The following is a 23,960-nucleotide window of genomic DNA, read 5'->3' as shown; positions in this document are numbered from 1 at the left end:
ACCTCTACATACAGGGGAGTCATAGGACTGAGATCTACACCTCTACATACAGGGGAGTGATAGGACTGAGATCTACACCTCTACATATAGGGGAGTGATAGGACTGAGATCTACACCTCTACATACAGGGGAGTGATAGGACTGAGATCTACACCTCTACATACAGGGGAGTCACAGGACTGAGATCTACACCTCTACATACAGGGTACAGGGGAGTCACAGGACTGAGATCTGCACCTCTACATACAGGGGAGTGATAGGACTGAGATCTACACCTCTACATACAGGGGAGTGATAGGACTGAGATCTACACCTCTACATACAGGGGAGTGATAGGACTGAGATCTAAACCTCTACATACAGGGGAGTCACAGGACTGAGATCTGCACCTCTACATACAGGGGAGTCATAGGACTGAGAACTACACCTCTACATACAGGGGAGTGATAGGACTGAGATCTACACCTCTACATACAGGGGAGTCACAGGACTGAGATCTACACCTCTACATACAGGGGAGTCATAGGACTGAGATCTACACCTCTACATACAGGGGAGTCATAGGACTGAAAACTACACCTCTACATACAGGGGAGTGATAGGACTGAGATCTACACCGCTACATACAGGGGAGTCACAGGACTGAGATCTACACCTCTACATACAGGGGAGTCACAGGACTGAGATCTACACCTCTACATACAGGGGCGTCATAGGACTGAGACCTACACCTCTACATACAGGGGAGTCATAGGACTGAGAACTACACCTCTACATACAGGGGAGTGATAGGACTGAGATCTACACCTCTACATACAGGGGAGTCATAGGACTGAGATCTGCACCTCTACATACAGGGGAGTCATAGGACTGAGATCTACACCTCTACATACAGGGGAGTGATAGGACTGAGATCTACACCTCTACATACAGGGGAGTGATAGGACTGAGATCTACACCTCTACATACAGGGGAGTGATAGGACTGAGATCTACACCTCTACATACAGGGGAGTGATAGGACTGAGATCTACACCTCTACATACAGGGGAGTGATAGGACTGAGATCTACACCTCTACATACAGGGGAGTGATAGGACTGAGATCTACACCTCTACATACAGGGTAGTGATAGGACTGAGATCTGCACCTCTACATACAGGGGAGTCGTAGGACTGAGATCTACACCTCTACATACAGGGGAGTCACAGGACTGAGATCTACACCTCTACATACAGGGGAGTCACAGGACTGAGATCTGCACCTCTACATACAGGGGAGTGATAGGACTGAGATCTGCACCTCTACATACAGGGGAGTGATAGGACTGAGATCTGCACCTCTACATACAGGGGAGTCACAGGACTGAGATCTACACCTCTACATACAGGGGAGTGATAGGACTGAGATCTGCACCTCTACATACAGGGGAGTCACAGGACTGAGATCTACACCTCTACATACAGGGGAGTCATAGGACTGAGATCTGCACCTCTACATACAGGGGAGTCATAGGACTGAGATCTACACCTCTACATACAGGGGAGTAATAGGACTGAGATCTACACCTCTACATACAGGGGAGTGATAGGACTGAGATCTACACCTCTACATACAGGGGAGTGATAGGACTGAGATCTACACCTCTACATACAGGGGAGTCACAGGACTGAGATCTACACCTCTACATACAGGGTACAGGGGAGTCACAGGACTGAGATCTGCACCTCTACATACAGGGGAGTGATAGGACTGAGATCTACACCTCTACATACAGGGGAGTGATAGGACTGAGATCTACACCTCTACATACAGGGGAGTCACAGGACTGAGATCTACACCTCTACATACAGGGGAGTCACAGGACTGAGATCTGCACCTCTACATACAGGGGAGTCATAGGACTGAGATCTACACCTCTACATACAGGGGAGTCATAGGACTGAGAACTACACCTCTACATACAGGGGAGTCATAGGACTGAGATCTGCACCTCTACATACAGGGGAGTCATAGGACTGAGATCTACACCTCTACATACAGGGGAGTGAGAGGACTGAGATCTACACCTCTACATACAGGGGAGTGATAGGACTGAGATCTACACCTCTACATACAGGGGAGTGATAGGACTGAGATCTACACCTCTACATACAGGGGAGTGATAGGACTGAGATCTGCACCTCTACATACAGGGGAGTCACAGGACTGAGATCTACACCTCTACATACAGGGGAGTCACAGGACTGAGATCTGCACCTCTACATACAGGGGAGTCATCGGACTGAGATCTGCACCTCTACATACAGGGGAGTCACAGGACTGAGATCTACACCTCTACATACAGGGGAGTCATAGGACTGAGATCTACACCTCTACATACAGGGGAGTCACAGGACTGAGATCTGCACCTCTACATACAGGGGAGTCACAGGACTGAGATCTGCACCTCTACATACAGGGGAGTCATCGGACTGAGATCTGCACCTCTACATACAGGGAAGTCATAGGACTGAGATCTACACCTCTACATACAGGGGAGTCATAGGACTGAGATCTACACCTCTACATACAGGGGAGTCATAGGACTGAGATCTGCACCTCTACATACAGGGGTGTCACAGGACTGAGATCTACACCTCTACATACAGGGGAGTCACAGGACTGAGATCTACACCTCTACATACAGGGGAGTGATAGGACTGAGATCTACACCTCTACATACAGGGGAGTGATAGGACTGAGATCTACACCTCTACATACAGGGGAGTGATAGGACTGAGATCTACACCTCTACATACAGGGGAGTGATAGGACTGAGATCTGCACCTCTACATACAGGGGAGTCACAGGACTGAGATCTACACCTCTACATACAGGGGAGTCACAGGACTGAGATCTGCACCTCTACATACAGGGGAGTCATAGGACTGAGATCTACACCTCTACATACAGGGGAGTCATAGGACTGAGATCTACACCTCTACATACAGGGGAGTGATAGGACTGAGATCTACACCTCTACATACAGGGGAGTGATAGGACTGAGATCTACACCTCTACATACAGGGGAGTGATAGGACTGAGATCTACACCTCTACATACAGGGGAGTGATAGGACTGAGATCTACACCTCTACATACAGGGGAGTGATAGGACTGAGATCTACACCTCTACATACAGGGGAGTGATAGGACTGAGATCTACACCTCTACATACAGGGGAGTCACAGGACTGAGATCTACACCTCTACATACAGGGGAGTCATAGGACTGAGATCTACACCTCTACATACAGGGGAGTGATAGGACTGAGATCTACACCTCTACATACAGGGGAGTGATAGGACTGAGATCTACACCTCTACATACAGGGGAGTCATAGGACTGAGATCTACACCTCTACATACAGGGGAGTCACAGGACTGAGATCTACACCTCTACATACAGGGGCGTCATAGGACTGAGACCTACAACTCTACATACAGGGGAGTCATAGGACTGAGATCTGCACCTCTACATACAGGGGAGTCATAGGACTGAGATCTACACCTCTACATACAGGGGAGTCACAGGACTGAGATCTGCACCTCTACCTACAGGGGAGTGATAGGACTGAGATCTACACCTCTACATACAGGGCAGTCATAGGACTGAGATCTACACCTCTACATACAGGGGAGTCGTAGGACTGAGATCTACACCTCTACATACAGGGGAGTCACAGGACTGAGATCTACACCTCTACATACAGGGGAGTCATAGGACTGAGATCTACACCTCTACATACAGGGGAGTCACAGGACTGAGATCTACACCTCTACATACAGGGGAGTCATAGGACTGAGATCTGCACCTCTACATACAGGGGAGTCATAGGACTGAGATCTACACCTCTACATACAGGGGAGTCATAGGACTGAGATCTGCACCTCTACATACAGGGGAGTCACAGGACTGAGATCTACACCTCTACATACAGGGGAGTCATAGGACTGAGATCTACACCTCTACATACAGGGGAGTCACAGGACTGAGTTCTACACCTCTACATACAGGGGAGTCATAGGACTGAGATCTACACCTCTACATACAGGGGAGTCATAGGACTGAGATCTGCACCTCTACATACAGGGGAGTCATAGGACTGAGATCTACACCTCTACATACAGGGGAGTCATAGAACTGAGATCTGCACCTCTACATACAGGGGAGTCAAAGGACTGAGATCTGCACCTCTACATACAGGGGAGTCATCGGACTGAGATCTGCACCTCTACATACAGGGGAGTCACAGGACTGAGATCTACACCTCTACATACAGGGGAGTCATAGGACTGAGATCTACACCTCTACATACAGGGGAGTCACGGGACTGAGATCTGCACCTCTACATACAGGGGAGTCATAGGACTGAGATCTGCACCTATACATACAGGGAAGTCATAGGACTGAGATCTACACCTCTACATACAGGGGAGTCATAGGACTGAGATCTACACCTCTACATACAGGGGAGTCATAGGACTGAGATCTGCACCTCTACATACAGGGAAGTCATAGGACTGAGATCTACACCTCTACATACAGGGGAATCATAGGACTGAGATCTACACCTCTACATACAGGGGAGTCATAGGACTGAGATCTGCATCTCTACATACAGGGGAGTCATAGGACTGAGATCTGCACCTCTACATACAGGGAAGTCATAGGACTGAGATCTACACCTCTACATACAGGGAAGTCATAGGACTGAGATCTGCACCTCTACATACAGGGGAGTCATAGGACTGAGATCTGCACCTCTACATACAGGGGAGTCATAGAACTGAGATCTGCACCTCTACATACAGGGGAGTCATAGGACTGAGATCTGCACCTCTACATACAGGGGTGTCATAGGACTGAGATCTACACCTCTACATACAGGGGAGTCATAGGACTGAGATCTGCACCTCTACATACAGGGGAGTGATAGGACTGAGATCTGCACCTCTACATACAGGGGAGTGATAGGACTGAGATCTACACCTCTACATACAGGGGAGTCATAGGACTGAGATCTGCACCTCTACAAACAGAGGAGTCATAGGACTGAGATCTGCACCTCTACATACAGGGGAGTCACAGGACTGAGATCTACACCTCTACATACAGGGGAGTCATAGGACTGAGATCTATACCTCTACATACAGGGGAGTCATAGGACTGAGATCTGCACCTCTACATACAGGTGAGTGATAGGACTGAGATCTACACCTCTACATACAGGGGAGTCATAGGACTGAGATCTACACCTCTACATACAGGGGAGTCATAGGACTGAGATCTACACCTCTACATACAGGGGAATCATAGGACTGAGATCTATACCTCTACATACAGGGGAGTGATAGGACTGAGATCTGCACCTCTACATACAGGGGTGTCATAGGACTGAGATCTGCACCTCTACATACAGGGGAGTCATAGGACTGAGATCTGCACCTCTACATACAGGGGAGTCATAGGACTGAGATCTACACCTCTACATACAGGGGAGTCATAGGACTGAGATCTATACCTCTACATACAGGGGAGTCATAGGACTGAGATCTACACCTCTACATACAGGGGAGTCATAGGACTGAGATCTACACCTCTACATACAGGGGAGTCATAGGACTGAGATCTGCACCTCTACATACAGGGGAGTCATAGGATTGAGCTCTACACCTCTACATACAGGGGAGTCACAGGACTGAGATCTACACCTCTACATACAGGGGAGTGATAGGACTGAGATCTGCACCTCTACATACAGGGGAGTCATAGGACTGAGATCTGCACCTCTACATACAGGGGAGTCATAGGACTGAGATCTACACCTCTACATACAGGGAAGTGATAGGACTGAGATCTACACCTCTACATACAGGGGAGTCATAGGACTGAGATCTGCACCTCTACATACAGGGGAGTCATAGGACTGAGATCTGCACCTCTACATACAGGGGAGTCATAGGACTGAGATCTACACCTCTACATACAGGGGAGTCATAGGACTGAGATCTACACCTCTACATACAGGGGAGTCAGAGGACTGAGATCTACACCTCTACATACAGGGGAGTCACAGGACTGAGATCTGCACCTCTACATACAGGGGAGTGATAGGACTGAGATCTGCACCTCTACATACAGGGGAGTGATAGGACTGAGATCTGCACCTCTACATACAGGGGAGTCACAGGACTGAGATCTACACCTCTACATACAGGAGAGTCATAGGACTGAGATCTGCACCTCTACATACAGGGGAGTCATAGGACTGAGATCTGCACCTCTACATACAGGGGAGTCATAGGACTGAGATCTACACCTCTACATACAGGGGAGTCATAGGACTGAGATCTACACCTCTACATACAGGGGAGTGATAGGACTGAGATCTACACCTCTACATACAGGGGAGTCATAGGACTGAGATCTACACCTCTACATACAGCGGAGTCATAGGACTGAGATCTACACCTCTACATACAGGGGAGTCATAGGACTGAGATCTACACCTCTACATACAGGGGAGTGATAGGACTGAGATCTACACCTCTACATACAGGGGAGTCACAGGACTGAGATCTGCACCTCTACATACAGGGGAGTCATAGGACTGAGATCTACACCTCTACATACAGGGGAGTCATAGGACTGAGATCTGCACCTCTACATACAGGGGAGTCAGAGGACTGAGATCTACACCTCTACATACAGGGGAGTGATAGGACTGAGATCTACACCTCTACATCCAGGGGAGTCATAGGACTGAGATCTGCACCTCTACATACAGGGGTGTCATAGGACTGAGATCTGCACCTCTACATACAGGGGAGTCATAGGACTGAGATCTGCACCTCTACATACAGGGGAGTCATAGGACTGAGATCTACACCTCTACATACAGGGGAGTCACAGGACTGAGATCTACACCTCTACATACAGGGGAGTCATAGGACTGAGATCTGCACCTCTACATACAGGGGAGTGATAGGACTGAGATCTACACCTCTACATACAGGGGAGTCATAGGACTGAGATCTGCACCTCTACATACAGGGGAGTCATAGGACTGAGATCTGCACCTCTACATACAGGTGAGTGATATGACTGAGATCTGCACCTCTACATACAGGGGAGTGATAGGACTGAGATCTACACCTCTATATACAGGGGAGTCATAGGACTGAGATCTACACCTCTACATACAGGGGAGTCACAGGACTGAGATCTACAACTCTACATACAGGGGAGTGATAGGACTGAGATCTGCACCTCTACATACAGGGGAGTGATAGGACTGAGATCTACACCTCTACATACAGGGGAGTCATAGGACTGAGATCTACACCTCTACATACAGGGGAGTCATAGGACTGAGATCTATACCTCTACATACAGGGGAGTCATAGGACTGAGATCTGCACCTCTACATACAGGTGAGTGATAGGACTGAGATCTACACCTCTACATACAGAGGAGTCATAGGACTGAGATCTGCACCTCTACATACAGGGGAGTCATAGGACTGAGATCTATACCTCTACATACAGGGGAGTCATAGGACTGAGATCTGCACCTCTACATACAGGGGAGTCATAGGACTGAGATCTGCACCTCTACATACAGGTGAGTGATAGGACTGAGATCTACACCTCTACATACAGGGGAGTCATAGGACTGAGATCTGCACCTCTACATACAGGGGAGTCATAGGACTGAGATCTACACCTCTACATACAGGGGAGTCACAGGACTGAGATCTACACCTCTACATACAGGGGTGTCATAGGACTGAGATCTACACCTCTACATACAGGGGAATCATAGGACTGAGATCTATACCTCTACATACAGGGGAGTCATAGGACTGAGATCTACACCTCTACATACAGGGGAGTCATAGGACTGAGATCTACACCTCTACATACAGGGGAGTCATAGGACTGAGATCTGCACCTCTACATACAGGGGAGTGATAGGACTGAGATCTGCACCTCTACATACAGGGGAGTGATAGGACTGAGATCTGCACCTCTACATACAGGGGAGTCAGAGGACTGAGATCTACACCTCTACATACAGGGGAGTGATAGGACTGAGATCTGCACCTCTACATACAGGGGAGTCAGAGGACTGAGATCTACACCTCTACATACAGGGGAGTCATAGGACTGAGATCTACACCTCTACATACAGGGGAGTCATAGGACTGAGATCTATACCTCTACATACAGGGGAGTCATAGGACTGAGATCTACACCTCTACATACAGGGGAGTCATAGGACTGAGATCTACACCTCTACATACAGGGGAATCATAGGACTGAGATCTACACCTCTACATACAGGGGAGTCATAGGACTGAGATCTGCACCTCTACATACAGGGGAGTGATAGGACTGAGATCTACACCTCTACATACAGGGGAGTCAAAGGACTGAGATCTACACCTCTACATACAGGGGAGTCAAAGGACTGAGATCTACACCTCTACATACAGGGGAGTCATAGGACTGAGATCTACACCTCTACATACAGGGGAGTCAAAGGACTGAGATCTACACCTCTACATACAGGGGAGTCATAGGACTGAGATCTGCACCTCTACATACAGGGGAGTCAGAGGACTGAGATCTACACCTCTACATACAGGGGAGTGATAGGACTGAGATCTACACCTCTACATCCAGGGGAGTCATAGGACTGAGATCTGCACCTCTACATACAGGGGTGTCATAGGACTGAGATCTGCACCTCTACATACAGGGGAGTCATAGGACTGAGATCTGCACCTCTACATACAGGGGAGTCATAGGACTGAGATCTACACCTCTACATACAGGGGAGTCACAGGACTGAGATCTACACCTCTACATACAGGGGAGTCATAGGACTGAGATCTGCACCTCTACATACAGGGGAGTCATAGGACTGAGATCTGCACCTCTACATACAGGGGTGTCATAGGACTGAGATCTACACCTCTACATACAGGGGAGTCACAGGACTGAGATCTACAACTCTACATACAGGGGAGTGATAGGACTGAGATCTGCACCTCTACATACAGGTGAGTGATAGGACTGAGATCTGCACCTCTACATACAGGGGAGTGATAGGACTGAGATCTACACCTCTACATACAGGGGAGTCATAGGACTGAGATCTATACCTCTACATACAGGGGAGTCATAGGACTGAGATCTGCACCTCTACATACAGGTGAGTGATAGGACTGAGATCTACACCTCTACATACAGGGGTGTCATAGGACTGAGATCTATACCTCTACATACAGGGGAGTCATAGGACTGAGATCTATACCTCTACATACAGGGGAGTCATAGGACTGAGATCTATACCTCTACATACAGGGGAGTCATAGGACTGAGATCTGCACCTCTACATACAGGGGAGTCATAGGACTGAGATCTGCACCTCTACATACAGGTGAGTGATAGGACTGAGATCTACACCTCTACATACAGGGGAGTCATAGGACTGAGATCTACACCTCTACATACAGGGGAGTCACAGGACTGAGATCTACACCTCTACATACAGGGGTGTCATAGGACTGAGATCTACACCTCTACATACAGGGGAATCATAGGACTGAGATCTATACCTCTACATACAGGGGTGTCATAGGACTGAGATCTACACCTCTACATACAGGGGAGTCACAGGACTGAGATCTACACCTCTACATACAGGGGAGTCATAGGACTGAGATCTACACCTCTACATACAGGGGAGTCATAGGACTGAGATCTATACCTCTACATACAGGGGAGTCATAGGACTGAGATCTACACCTCTACATACAGGGGAGTCATAGGACTGAGATCTGCACCTCTACATACAGGGGAGTGATAGGACTGAGATCTGCACCTCTACATACAGGGGAGTCAGAGGACTGAGATCTACACCTCTACATCCAGGGGAGTCATAGGACTGAGATCTGCACCTCTACATACAGGGGTGTCATAGGACTGAGATCTGCACCTCTACATACAGGGGAGTGATAGGACTGAGATCTGCACCTCTACATACAGGGGAGTGATAGGACTGAGATCTACACCTCTACATCCAGGGGAGTCATAGGACTGAGATCTGCACCTCTACATACAGGGGTGTCATAGGACTGAGATCTGCACCTCTACATACAGGGGAGTCATAGGACTGAGATCTGCACCTCTACATACAGGGGAGTCATAGGACTGAGATCTACACCTCTACATACAGGGGAGTCACAGGACTGAGATCTACACCTCTACATACAGGGGAGTCATAGGACTGAGATCTGCACCTCTACATACAGGGGAGTCATAGGACTGAGATCTACACCTCTACATACAGGGGAGTCATAGGACTGAGATCTGCACCTCTACATACATTGGAGTCATAGGACTGAGATCTGCACCTCTACATACAGGGGAGTCATAGGACTGAGATCTGCACCTCTACATACAGGGGAGTCATAGGACTGAGATCTACACCTCTACATACAGGGGAGTCACAGGACTGAGATCTACACCTCTACATACAGGGGAGTCACAGGACTGAGATCTACACCTCTACATACAGGGGAGTCACAGGACTGAGATCTACACCTCTACATACAGGGGAGTCACAGGACTGAGATCTACACCTCTACATACAGGGGAGTCATAGGACTGAGATCTACACCTCTACATACAGGGGAGTCACAGGACTGAGATCTACACCTCTACATACAGGGGAGTCACAGGACTGAGATCTACACCTCTACATACAGGGGAGTCATAGGACTGAGATCTGCACCTCTACATACAGGGGAGTCATAGGACTGAGATCTACACCTCTACATACAGGGGAGTCACAGGACTGAGATCTACACCTCTACATACAGGGGAGTCATAGGACTGAGATCTGCACCTCTACATACAGGGGAGTCATAGGACTGAGATCTGCACCTCTACATACAGGGGAGTCATAGGACTGAGATCTGCACCTCTACATACAGGGGAGTCATAGGACTGAGATCTACACCTCTACATACAGGGGAGTCACAGGACTGAGATCTACACCTCTACATACAGGGGAGTCACAGGACTGAGATCTACACCTCTACATACAGGGGAGTCACAGGACTGAGATCTACACCTCTACATACAGGGGAGTCACAGGACTGAGATCTGCACCTCTACATACAGGGGAGTCATAGGACTGAGATCTACACCTCTACATACAGGGGAGTGATAGGCCTGAGATCTGCACCTCTACATACAGGGGAGTCATAGGACTGAGATCTGCTCCTCTACATACAGGGGAGTCATAGGACTGAGATCTACACCTCTACATACAGGGGAGTCATAGGACTGAGATCTACACCTCTACATACAGGGGAGTCACAGGACTGAGATCTACACCTCTACATACAGGGGAGTCACAGGACTGAGATCTACACCTCTACATACAGGGGAGTCATAGGACTGAGATCTACACCTCTAGATACAGGGGAGTCATAGGACTGAGATCTACACCTCTACATACAGGGGTGTCACAGGACTGAGATCTACACCTCTACATACAGGGGAGTCATAGGACTGAGATCTACACCTCTACATACAGGGGTGTCACAGGACTGAGATCTACACCTCTACATACAGGGGAGTCATAGGACTGAGATCTACACCTCTACATACAGGGGAGTCATAGGACTGAGATCTACACCTCTACATACAGGGGAGTCACAGGACTGAGATCTACACCTCTACATACAGGGGAGTCATAGGACTGAGATCTACACATCTACATACAGGGGAGTCATAGGACTGAGATCTACACCTCTACATACAGGGGTGTCATAGGACTGAGATCTGCACCTCTACATACAGGGGAGTCACAGGACTGAGATCTACACCTCTACATACAGGGGAGTCATAGGACTGAGATCTGCACCTCTACATACAGGGGAGTCATAGGACTGAGATCTACACCTCTACATACAGGGGAGTCATAGGACTGAGATCTACACCTCTACATACAGGGGAGTCATAGGACCGAGATCTACACCTCTACATACAGGGGAGTCATAGGACTGAGATCTGCACCTCTACATACAGGGGAGTCATAGGACCGAGATCTACACCTCTACATACAGGGGAGTCATAGGACTGAGATCTACACCTCTACATACAGGGGTTTCATAGGACTGAGATCTGCACCTCTACATACAGGGGAGTCACAGGACTGAGATCTACACCTCTACATACAGGGGAGTCATAGGACTGAGATCTGCACCTCTACATACAGGGGAGTCATAGGACCGAGATCTACACCTCTACATACAGGGGAGTCACAGGACTGAGATCTGCACCTCTACATACAGGGGAGTCACAGGACTGAGATCTACACCTCTACATACAGGGGAGTCATAGGACTGAGATCTGCACCTCTACATACAGGGGAGTCACAGGACTGAGATCTGCACCTCTACATACAGGGGAGTCACAGGACTGAGATCTGCACCTCTACATACAGGGGAGTGATAGGACTGAGATCTACAACTCTACATACATGGGAGTCATAGGACTGAGATCTACAACTCTACATACAGGGGAGTCATAGGACTGAGATCTGCACTTCTACATACAGGGGATCATAGGACTGAGATCTGCACCTCTACATACAGGGGAGTCACAGGACTGAGATCTGCACCTCTACATACAGGGGAGTCATAGGACTGAGATCTGCACCTCTACATACAGGGGAGTGATAGGACTGAGATCTGCACCTCTACATACAGGGGAGTCACAGGACTGAGATCTGCACCTCTACATACAGGGGAGTGATAGGACTGAGATCTGCACCTCTACATACAGGGGAGTCACAGGACTGAGATCTGCACCTCTACATACAGGGGAGTGATAGGACTGAGATCTACACCTCTACATACAGGGGAGTGATAGGACTGACATCTGCACCTCTACATACAGGGGAGTCATAGGACTGAGATCTGCACCTCTACATACAGGGGAGTGATAGGACTGAGATCTACACCTCTACATACAGGGGAGTGATAGGACTGAGATCTGCACCTCTACATACAGGGGAGTCACAGGACTGAGATCTACACCTCTACATACAGGGGAGTCATAGGACTGAGATCTACACCTCTACATACAGGGGAGTCATAGGACTGAGATCTGCACCTCTACATACAGGGGAGTCATAGGACTGAGATCTACACCTCTACATACAGGGGAGTCACAGGACTGAGATCTACACCTCTACATACAGGGGAGTCACAGGACTGAGATCTGCACCTCTACATACAGGGGAGTCATAGGACTGAGATCTACACCTCTACATACAGGGGTGTCATAGGACTGAGATCTGCACCTCTACATACAGGGGAGTGATAGGACTGAGATCTGCACCTCTACATACAGGGGAGTCACAGGACTGAGAGCTACACCTCTACATACAGGGGAGTCATAGGACTGAGATCTACACCTCTACATACAGGGGAGTCACAGGACTGAGATCTGCACCTCTACATACAGGGGAGTCATAGGACTGAGATCTACACCTCTACATACAGGGGAGTGATAGGACTGAGATCTACACCTCTACATACAGGGGAGTCATAGGACTGAGATCTACACCTCTACATACAGGGGAGTCATAGGACTGAGATCTACACCTCTACATACAGGGGAGTCACAGGACTGAGATCTGCACCTCTACATACAGGGGAGTGATAGGACTGAGATCTGCACCTCTACATACAGGGGAGTGATAGGACTGAGATCTGCACCTCTACATACAGGGGAGTCACAGGACTGAGATCTGCACCTCTACATACAGGGGAGTCACAGGACTGAGATCTGCACCTCTACATACAGGGGAGTCATAGGACTGAGATCTGCACCTCTACATACAGGGGAGTCACAGGACTGAGATCTGCACCTCTACATACAGGGGAGTCATAGGACTGAGATCTACACCTCTACATACAGGAGAGTCATAGGACTGAGATCTGCACCTCTACATACAGGGGAGTCATAGGACTGAGATCTGCACTTCTACATACAGGGGATCATAGGACTGAGATCTGCACCTCTACATACAGGGGAGTCATAGGACTGAGATCTGCACCTCTACATACAGGGGAGTGATAGGACTGAGATCTGCACCTCTACACACAGGGGAGTCACAGGACTGAGATCTGCACCTCTACATACAGGGGAGTCATAGGACTGAGATCTGCACCTCTACATACAGGGGTGTGATAGGACTGAGATCTGCACCTCTACATACAGGGGAGTCATAGGACTGAGATCTACACCTCTACATACAGTGGAGTCATAGGACTGAGATCTACACCTCTACATACAGTGGAGTCATAGGACTGAGATCTGCACCTCTACATACAGGGGAGTCATAGGACTGAGATCTACACCTCTACATACAGGGGAGTCATAGGACTGAGATCTACACCTCTACATACAGGGGAGTCACAGGACTGAGATCTACACCTCTACATACAGGGGAATCATAAGACTGAGATCTGCACCTCTACATACAGGGGAGTCATAGGACTGAGATCTACACCTCTACATACAGGGGAGTCATAGGACTGAGATCTGCACCTCTACATACAGGGGAGTCACAGGACTGAGATCTGCACCTCTACATACAGGGGAGTCATAGGACTGAGATCTACATCTCTACATACAGGGGAGTCATAGGACTGAGATCTGCACCTCTACATACAGTGGAGTCATAGGACTGAGATCTACACCTCTAGATACAGAAGAGAGATAGGACTGAGATCTACACCTATAGATATAGAAGAGTGACGGTGGGCCTCAGCGGTCCCTTTGCTCTGTAACGAGGTGGGATACGCATCTCACAGCCGCTTACAGGTGAGCCCCCCTGATGCTTTCTGTACTGATTGTCGTATCTCATCACACGAGACGCCGTCCTCTCTCTCGATATTGTTTTATTTTACATCCTTCTATTCCTGCTGATCATTCTTGATTTCAGGCTTTTGCTAATTTTGGCCAAGTTCTTTTCTCGTCGTGAGGTCCTCGTCTTAACATAAATGTAGTAGAATCATCTGTAAATTGTGAGTTTTTCATTTTCAAATGATACTTAGTGCTTATTTTTTCCCCCGCTTGATATGTTTTGTATCCAAGTCACCAACTGTATGGACCTGGCGAAAAGATCACAGGGGTCTGGAAGGGTCAGTCCCAGCTTCTGTGGACTGCACCGGCATTTTTAGTCGGGATCTGGTGCCAGTGGGAGCTGCCGGGTGAATACTTCTTCTGCACCCGACTCCTGCTTTCACTAGTCTGATGCCTAATTGTGGAACCGCTATGGGTACGTACACACCGGCTGCTTTTTAGATATAGCTCTGCTGTTGGATTTCACCCTGTGCTCTGCTCTGAGTGGGCAGCGGTGGCGTATTCATACAGGCTCCGCTAGCTGCTCCTTATATTACAGGTTACACAGTGGGTTGTGTCCTGTGACTTTGGCATGATTAGGCTGGGCTGTGGGTTATCGACTCCCTAGTTATTGGTAGATTTCTATTTGCAATGTACAGTATGATGACACCACCTCCCGTGCCATTCTCCTACACTCAGCAGGGTGGCGCTATTCGATACAAGGAGACCCCAGCTACTTGTGCTTATCAGGCACTATGGGTGCCCTCATGACCTCATACATGGATCTATCAGGCGCTCGGTACATACGTTCCTCCGGGGTTCCTCCTGCTCCAGGACTGGTCTTTTCCTCTTTCACCTTCTTCAGAACTTTTACCGTTTTCACAATTTTAACCTTTTTTTTCGCCACCTTCACTAGAAAATGCAAAACAGGAGATCGGGTGATTTATCTGGTGCCGTATAGATTACACACACTGCTCATATATCCATATACAAAATGTCCAACATCCTACTAACATCCCAGGCTACAAGCACCATTTCTAATGCCTCTCTGTCTTCATGCATCCCATCCAACCACATCTCATCCGTCATGCATCCCATCCACCGAGCATCTCATCCTTCATACGTCCCGTCCACTGTGCATCTCTTGCTTCATGTGTCTCATCCACCGAGCATCTCATCCTTCATACGTCCCGTCCACTGTGCATCTCTTGCTTCATGTGTCTCATCCACCGAGCATCTCATCCTTCATGCGTCCCATCCAACCACATCTCATCCGTCATGCATCCTGTCCACTGTGCATCTCATCCTTCATACGTCCCGTCCAAGGTGCATCTCTTGCTTCATTTGTCCCATCCACCGAGCATCTCATCCGTCATGCATCCCGTCCACTGTGGATCTCATCCTTCTTGTGTCCCATCCACTGAGCATCTCATCCTTCTTGTGTCCCATCCACTGAGCATCTCATCCTTCATACGTCCCGTCCAAGGTGCATCTCTTGCTTCATTTGTCCCATCCACCGAGTATCTCATCCGTCATGTGTGATGCCCAGCTGCGCTTGGTATCACAGATCCTAGAAGGGTGTATTGATGGATACCTCCACAAGAGGCCCCCATAACCATTCACACATCTCCACCTTCCACCTCAGACCACCAGAGGGAACCCGTTAGGGATAGATAAATAGGGAAGGTGGAGCCAGGCAGCAGTTAGTCTATTCGGGAGTTAGTCTAGACTGGAGACGACAGAGAGCAAACCTGTGGAGAGAGTTCCTGCAGAGTGAGACACAGAAAGAGGTCAGTCTGCAGTGGAGCACAGTCCAGACTCAGTTGTAGCTCAGAGTTGTGAGCTTTAGGTGTGCCGGCGCCATAAGATCGGTGAAGCGTGGCAAGCTGCCGTTAGTGTGAGTAGCCTAGTGAGGGCCCGAGTAGGCCGAAGGCGAAGTGAAGAGTTAGTACATAGGGGGCAGAGAAGCTTAACTGGCTCACCCCGAAGAAGTTACCGGACACCGGGTCCGAAGTTTACCGGGATCTCTATGACCTAGTAAGACATAACCGGAATCCCTGGGGAACTACAAGTCCCAGGATCGCTAAAGTGCTGATACGTAACAGAGCCAGGAGATACATAGGCCCCGTAAGCTGGGAGCGTGTACTCCAAAGAAAGGCCCTACCACAAGGTCAGCCAGCGCAGGACAGAGACAAAGTTAGGCCTAGCTCCAGGCAGGTCAGAAACTTACCACGCAGAGGCAAGTAACAGGAGGCCCTACACCCGCTCATTGGGGAGGATCCTGATATGCACCCTTCACCCTACAGTGCTCCGGGATGTGCCTGAATTTCCACCAGTAAAAGGTACTGAAGTGACTATCGTGTCTGTCCCTATTCTTGCTCTAACCCGGCTGAGTCTCGCCTGTCCTGCATTCCCCGTCATACACTACCCTGAGGCCTAGCTCCACCTGTGGGGAGCTATACCATCGAGCTGCCTTATCATCGGCCTCAGTGGACTGCGCAGCGCTGGTGATCCTCATCAGAAGCCACGGGTGGCGTCACGAACTCTTTAATAAAACAAACAACCATAAATGCTTTTAAGGAGCAACCCCAGGGTACGGGCCCGGGAGCCGACCACTGCGACATCCCTAAAGGCCAGGCTAAAGGCCTGGGTACCAAGTCATCCCCATTCCCCTTGGCGAGTCATCTCTTTTCTGGCGTCACGAACAGGATTACGTGCCCACTGCAACGCCGCAGTGTTATGCCCGTTGCCACCGGGTACTGTGCGCCTTTATTCTGAACTGTGTACGTAAAGTTGTGGTGAAGGTTGCCGCCATTGTTGGGCCGCTGGGCGAGAAGAAGGGCGTAACCGCGGGAAAATTGGGAGCGTACCTGCAAAAGAGCGCGAAGCCCCGGACACACCCCACTCCTCGACGTCAAATCGGGAAGCGCCAGGTCCTGTAAGGAACGTCGCTGGACGCGCTGATGTAGGACTCAAGCGACGCAAGGTCCTGACGACGACCGTCACCTGCGGAGCTGCGGCCTACCGGAAGAAAAGAAGGTAGGCCACGGTTAACTAGGGGGGCGCAGAGATGTCCGACGAACAGCAGAACGCCGGAGCGCAGGAGTCGGCCCCGATGTACAACCCGCGCCCAGCCGCCGAGCAGGCCGAGGCGGCCGCTCCACCAGCAGCGCCTGTAACTCCTGTCATCCCCATAACTCTTCCGTACATTCCTGGAGCAAAGTGGCTCCCCCAGTACAACGGCAAACCAGATACCCTGTCTGGATTCAAGCGGAAGATATGTGGTATCTTAGACATGTACTCTATGACCGGCAAACAAAGAGCTGCCGTTGTATTAGGACAACTGACCGGTGCTGCGGAACGGGAAGTGGAAACATGGTCGGCCGCAGACCAGGAGTCAGTGTCCGCAATATTCCAAAAATTACAGACTGTCTTTGAGGACCTTACTGAGGCAGACCTCCGGATGAGGTTCTACAGCTGCTCCCAACAACCAGAGGACAATGTTCGGGACTACCCCTGGCGTCTACAGGGGGCCCTGCGGGCTCTTAAACAGGTCAGTCCAACAAGCATTGAAAATGAACACAAAATGCTAAAGGACCAGTTTGTCCGGGGACTGAGGTCTCCAGAGGAGAGCAGGACTGTGCGTTGGTGGTCCCTGGATCATCCAGATGCCATCTTTGACAACCTTAAGGACATGGTTATAAAAGGACTGCAGCCCCTGGAAACAAATGCCATCCAATGTTACCAGGGTGGGGCTACCCCAGTACCTGCTACACCCACCTTTTCCCCAGTGGCTGCTGAAGCCAAGGTTCCAGCAACGTCCCCTAAAGAAATGGACAGTCTGCGCTCTGAGGTGCGTCAGTTGAGCAAAGCCCTGACCACTGTGCTGAGTGCTCAGCAGCTGCGGACGGAGCCCGAGCAAGGAGGGAAAATCCTGCTAGCCGACAGCCCTGAGGATGTCCCCTGGAGGAGGAGGAGGCCAACACCACCCTCGCCAAGGACCAGTGACCAGCGCCGCCCACCGAGGGAACCAACCTGATACCGATGCCGTAAGACCGGACACATCGCCCAGAATTGTCCTTTAAACGAGAAAACCCGAGGGCCGACACCCAGGAGTAGACTCACCAGGCCCATCAGACTGGTACAACAGGTTCGTCGGAGGAAGACCTTTCCTGTCCATTGTATTGGACGGGATCCCGACGGATGTCCTGCTGGACACAGGATCTCAGGTAACCATCATGCCTGACGTCCTCTACAAGAGGTTCTGGTCCATGGACGACCTACGTCCGCCAGCTCCAAATTTGACTGTATATGCCTCAAATGGGCTACCCCTTAACCTACTCGGGGTTAAGAATGTGACTGTAAAAGTGGGGAGAGTGGAGCTGAAGGACCAGGGGCTAATTGTAGTAGAGACTAATCCTGATGATACAGACTTGTATATGGTACTAGGCACTAATGTTGTTGGTAACTGTTTGGGAGAGGTTGTGTTCTTACTCCAACAGATCGCTGACACTGCCAGACCGAGACAAAGGAGGGCACTGCAGAGAGAGATCCACGTCCTGATGTATCAACAGCAAGTAAGGTTAACAGATGGTGAAATTGGTAATGTGCGGGTGACGGACCCCATACCCATTGTGATACCCCCAATGAGTGAAATGCTTATCTGGTGCAGAGCTGCCATAGGTCTTACCGAGGACAGAGCTACCAGGCGGTAGTAGAGCCCCTTTGCTCTGAGCACAGACCCACGCTCTTAACTGCCAGGGGAGTGGTAGATGTACGCAATGGGAGGGTGCCCGTCCGTCTTCTCAACTGTGGGGACGATGAGGTTAGATTACCACGTTATGCCACTGTTGCCAAATTACATGCTGTAAATAATAACTCCATTCACACGGCGGAGTCCTTAACCTCACCAGACGAAGTGGAGGATAATGACCCTGCAACCCAGGTGGAGGATTGGTGTCAACAGCTCCAGGTTAGGACAAACACCACTCCTACCCATCAAAAACAGGGTGTACACCGGGTGGTCCAAGAATACTCGCAGGTGTTCAGTAAACATCCACTAGATTTCGGGAGAATTAAGGGGGTTCAACATCATATCCCCACAGGTGACCATTCCCCAATCAAAGAACGTTATAGGCCTATACCACCAGCACACTACCAGAAGGCGAAGGAAATGCTGCATGACATGAGGAAGGCGGGAGTGATAACGGATAGTTGTAGTCCCTGGGCGGCTCCCCTAGTGCTGGTTAGGAAAAAGGACGGGAGCATGAGAATGTGTGTAGATTACAGACAAGTAAATCGCATAACACATAAAAATGCATACCCTTTACCACGCATAGAGGAGTCCCTGACTGCCTTGAAGTCTGCAAATTACTTTTCTACCCTGTACCTCACTAGTGGATACTGGCAAGTCGCTGTGGCTGAGGAGGATTGGGAGAAGACGGCCTTCACCACCCCGATGGGACTCTGCGAGTTCAATAGTATGCCGTTTGGACTCTGCAATGCCCCCGGAATGTTCCAGAGATTGATGGAGTGCTGCCTAGGACACCGCAACTTCAAGACTGTACTACTATACCTGGATGACGTGATAGTGTACTCCAGAACGTACGAGGACCACTTGAAACACCTGGCAGAGGTATTTGAGTCACTGTCCCGCTACGGGATGAAGTTGAAGCCCTCAAAGTGCCACCTGCTCAAGAGAAAGGTACAGTACCTGGGGCACATTGTCAGTCCGGAAGGGGTAGCATCAGACCCGGAGAAAGTCACTGCCATCCAGAAGTGGCCGGAGCCGAAGAACCTCAAGGAGGTGTGTCAGATCCTGGGACTAGTAGGATACTACCGGAGGTTTGTAAAAGACTACACTAAGAAAGCAGCTCCTCTGCAAGACCTCCTGGTAGGGCAGTCCCCCAAAGACAGAAATCCCCCATTCCACTGGGGTAAGGAGCAAGCCGAGTCATTTCAGGAGATGAAGGAGATCCTGACAGGCGATGAGATCCTAGCCTACCCTGACTGCAGCCAACCGTTCCTGCTGTATACTGATACCAGCAACGAAGGACTGGGCGCTGTCCTAAGTCAGAAGCAGAATGGGCAAGAGAAAGTGATTGCATACGCAAGCAGGAAGCTCCGCCCGACCGAGACGAACCCAGAGAACTATAGCAGCTTTAAGTTAGAGTTCCTGGCCTTGGTCTGGGCAATCACTGAAAGGTTCAAGCACTATCTAGCCTCCAGCAAGTTCACTGCCTATACTGATAACAACCCCTTGACCCATCTTGAAACAGCTAAGCTCGGGGCACTGGAACAACGGTGGATGGCTCGGCTGTCAAATTACCAATTTACAATTAAATATCGGGCGGGCCACAAGAACGCCAACGCCGATGCCTTGTCCAGGATGCCTCACCAGTCAGACACAGAAGAAGAAGTGGATGACCTGGAAGAGATAGAGCTACCTGCCTTTCACCGGAATGGGATGATCCACGAGCAGCGAGCCTCCTGGAGGCAGCGTGGAAAGACGTTAAACCCTTTGCCTCACCACAGCTGGAAAGAGACCCAGGACAGCGACCCGGTTGTCAGCCGCATCAAGATGCTGATAACCCAAGAAGGTGCCTCCCTGGAGAAAGAAGCGTCTCTCCAAGCAAAGCTGCTGTGGAACGAGAGAAGCCGGCTGTTTATCTACCGTGAGAAGCTGTGCCGGAGGTACGTTAATCCCAAAACCCATGAGATGGTATGGCAGATAGTGGTCCCGAAGACAGACATCCAGATGGTATTAGAAGCTTACCACGATCAGGCGGGGCACTTTGGCTGGAAAAAGCTAGAGACCCTGCTGAAGTGTCGATTCTACTGGGTGGGAATGCGCAGCTCCATTGAGAGGTGGTGCCGAGACTGTGGACCCTGTGGCCTTAGAAGAAAAGACTTCAGCAGCCAGAAGGCACCCCTGCAACCCATCAAGACGACTCTGCCCCTGGAGATCGTGGCCCTGGACCATGTCAAGCTGTCCCCTAGCAGGTCAGGGTACTCTTATGCACTGACCATGGTGGATCACTACTCACGTTTCCTGGTGGTCGCCCCCGTCAAAGACCTGATGGCAGAGACAGCAGCAAAGACCTTCCAAGCGTGTTTCTGCAGACCCCATGGATATCCTGAGCAGGTGCTGACGGACCAAGGCTCGGCCTTTGAGGCTGAATTGTTCAAGGAGTTTTGCCATCTCTACGGGTGTAAGAAAATAAGAACTACACCGTACCACCCACAAACCAATGGTCTCTGCGAAAAGATGAACAACATCATCATCGACCTGCTAAAGACCATACCACTTGAGGAGAGAAACCAGTGGCCATACCTACTACCAGACCTAGTGGATCTGTACAATCATATACCAGTCAGTTCCACCAACTGCACTCCGGCATATCTCATGCGGGCAAGGCCAGGAAAACTGCCCATGGATCTGGAGCTTGGTGTTGTTGAGCCTGAAGCTGATATGACCACTGAAGACTGGGACAAGACCAGACAAGAGCAGTACAGAAGGGTACAAGCTTATGTCGAGGACAGTCTTACTCGGGTGAGAGAAAAGCAAGAAGTGCACTACAACAAAAACGCACCCGCAGAACCCTTCACACCTGGTGAAACAGTACTGAAAAGGAAAAGACGTAACCACAAACTTGATGACCAGTGGGAAAAAGACCCCTACACTGTGTTACCATCAAGGTTTGATAACAAGAAGACATGCATAATCAGTCGAGATGGAGGAAGGACGACTGCAACTGTATCCAGGGACCACCTAAAGTTGTGTCCAGACTTACTGAAACCCCAAGAAGAAGTGCCTCTCACAATCCAGGAAGAACCTGAAGAAGCGGTGATACACACTGACCTAGGAGACTTCCCAGCAGATTGGCCTCAGATAGGAGGAGCAGTAATCATCCCAGTACTTCAATTCTATGAACAGCCAGAAAACCCTCCACAGCAAGTTGTACCTGTAAGTGCTGCAGAAGAGCCAGCTCGAGAAGTGTCCCCGGATGAAGGATCCCCGGCAGGAGCAGCGCAAGAGGGCCCAGCCAATGGTAGACTTGCCAGTCCAAGAGAGAGGTTAAGGCAGTTTTACAACATGGTCACACGTAGAACTGGTCGAGTAACTGAGAATACAGACACTGACACCCCACCAACCACCGCATTTCGCAGATCAACACGTAGCACGAGAGGTAAATGTAACGGGTCTGGGAGGCGGAACCTCTGAGCAACTTATACAAGGGGGCGGTCCTTGTAAGGAAGCGGGTGGCGACCAGGGAAGACAGGCAGGTAGTCACAGCAGGTGACCGGGACAGTCTCTGGGTAAACGGGCAGGAGGTCACGGCAAGTGACCGGGACAGTCTCTGGGTAAACGGGCAGGAGGTCACAGCAAGTGACCGGGGCAGTCTCTGGGTGAACGGGCAGGAGGTCACGGCAAGTGACCGGGACAGTCTCTGGGTAAACGGGCAGGAGGTCACGGCAAGTGACCGGGACAGTCTCTGGGTAAAGGGTAGGTACGACCTGTGACGGCTGAGCCTCCAGGTAGGCTAGCAGGCAGATGGCAGATGCGTGCTCCCAGGTCAGCAGGCGAGAGTCTCTGGATAAGCAGGTGGTCACAGCATGTGACGGCGGAGCCTCCAGGTAGGCTAACAGGCAGGTAGCAGATGAGCGCTCCCAGGTGAGCGGGCAAGAGTCTCTGGACTGGCAGGTGGTCACAGCACGTGACGGCGGAGCCTCCAGGTAGTCTAACAGGCAGGTAGCAGATGAGCGCTCCCAGGTGAGCGGGCAAGAGTCTCTGGACTGGCAGGTGGTCACAGCACGTGACGGCGGAGCCTCCAGGTAGGCTAGCAGACAGGTAGCAGATGAGCGCTCCCAGGTGAGCGGGCAAGAGTCTCTGGACTGGCAGGTGGTCACAGCACGTGACGGCGGAACCTCCAGGTAGGCTAGCAGACAGGTAGCAGGTGAGCGCTCCCAGGTGAGCGGGC

The 23,960-nt window shown here is 50.3% G+C and overlaps 1 protein-coding gene across 1 annotated transcript in view; it reads right to left on the bottom strand.

The window, feature by feature from the left end:
* Positions 1–23,960, bottom strand: part of LOC141164820 (probable carboxypeptidase X1) — a 247,140-nt gene that overhangs the window by 187,559 nt on the left and 35,621 nt on the right. The window contains exon 2 of the mRNA XM_073650411.1: positions 15,787–15,891. Coding sequence (XP_073506512.1) covers positions 15,787–15,891 — 105 coding nt within the window. The remainder of the gene's footprint in view (positions 1–15,786; positions 15,892–23,960) is intronic.

This window comes from Phyllobates terribilis, unplaced genomic scaffold (genome assembly GCF_046119375.1).
Source record: "Phyllobates terribilis strain yellow unplaced genomic scaffold, ASM4611937v1 Scaffold_1__5_contigs__length_1240528914, whole genome shotgun sequence".
Lineage (NCBI taxonomy): Eukaryota > Metazoa > Chordata > Amphibia > Anura > Dendrobatidae > Phyllobates > Phyllobates terribilis.
The sequence above is the reverse complement of the archived record's forward strand: the minus strand, read 5'-3'. Positions and strand labels throughout refer to the sequence as shown.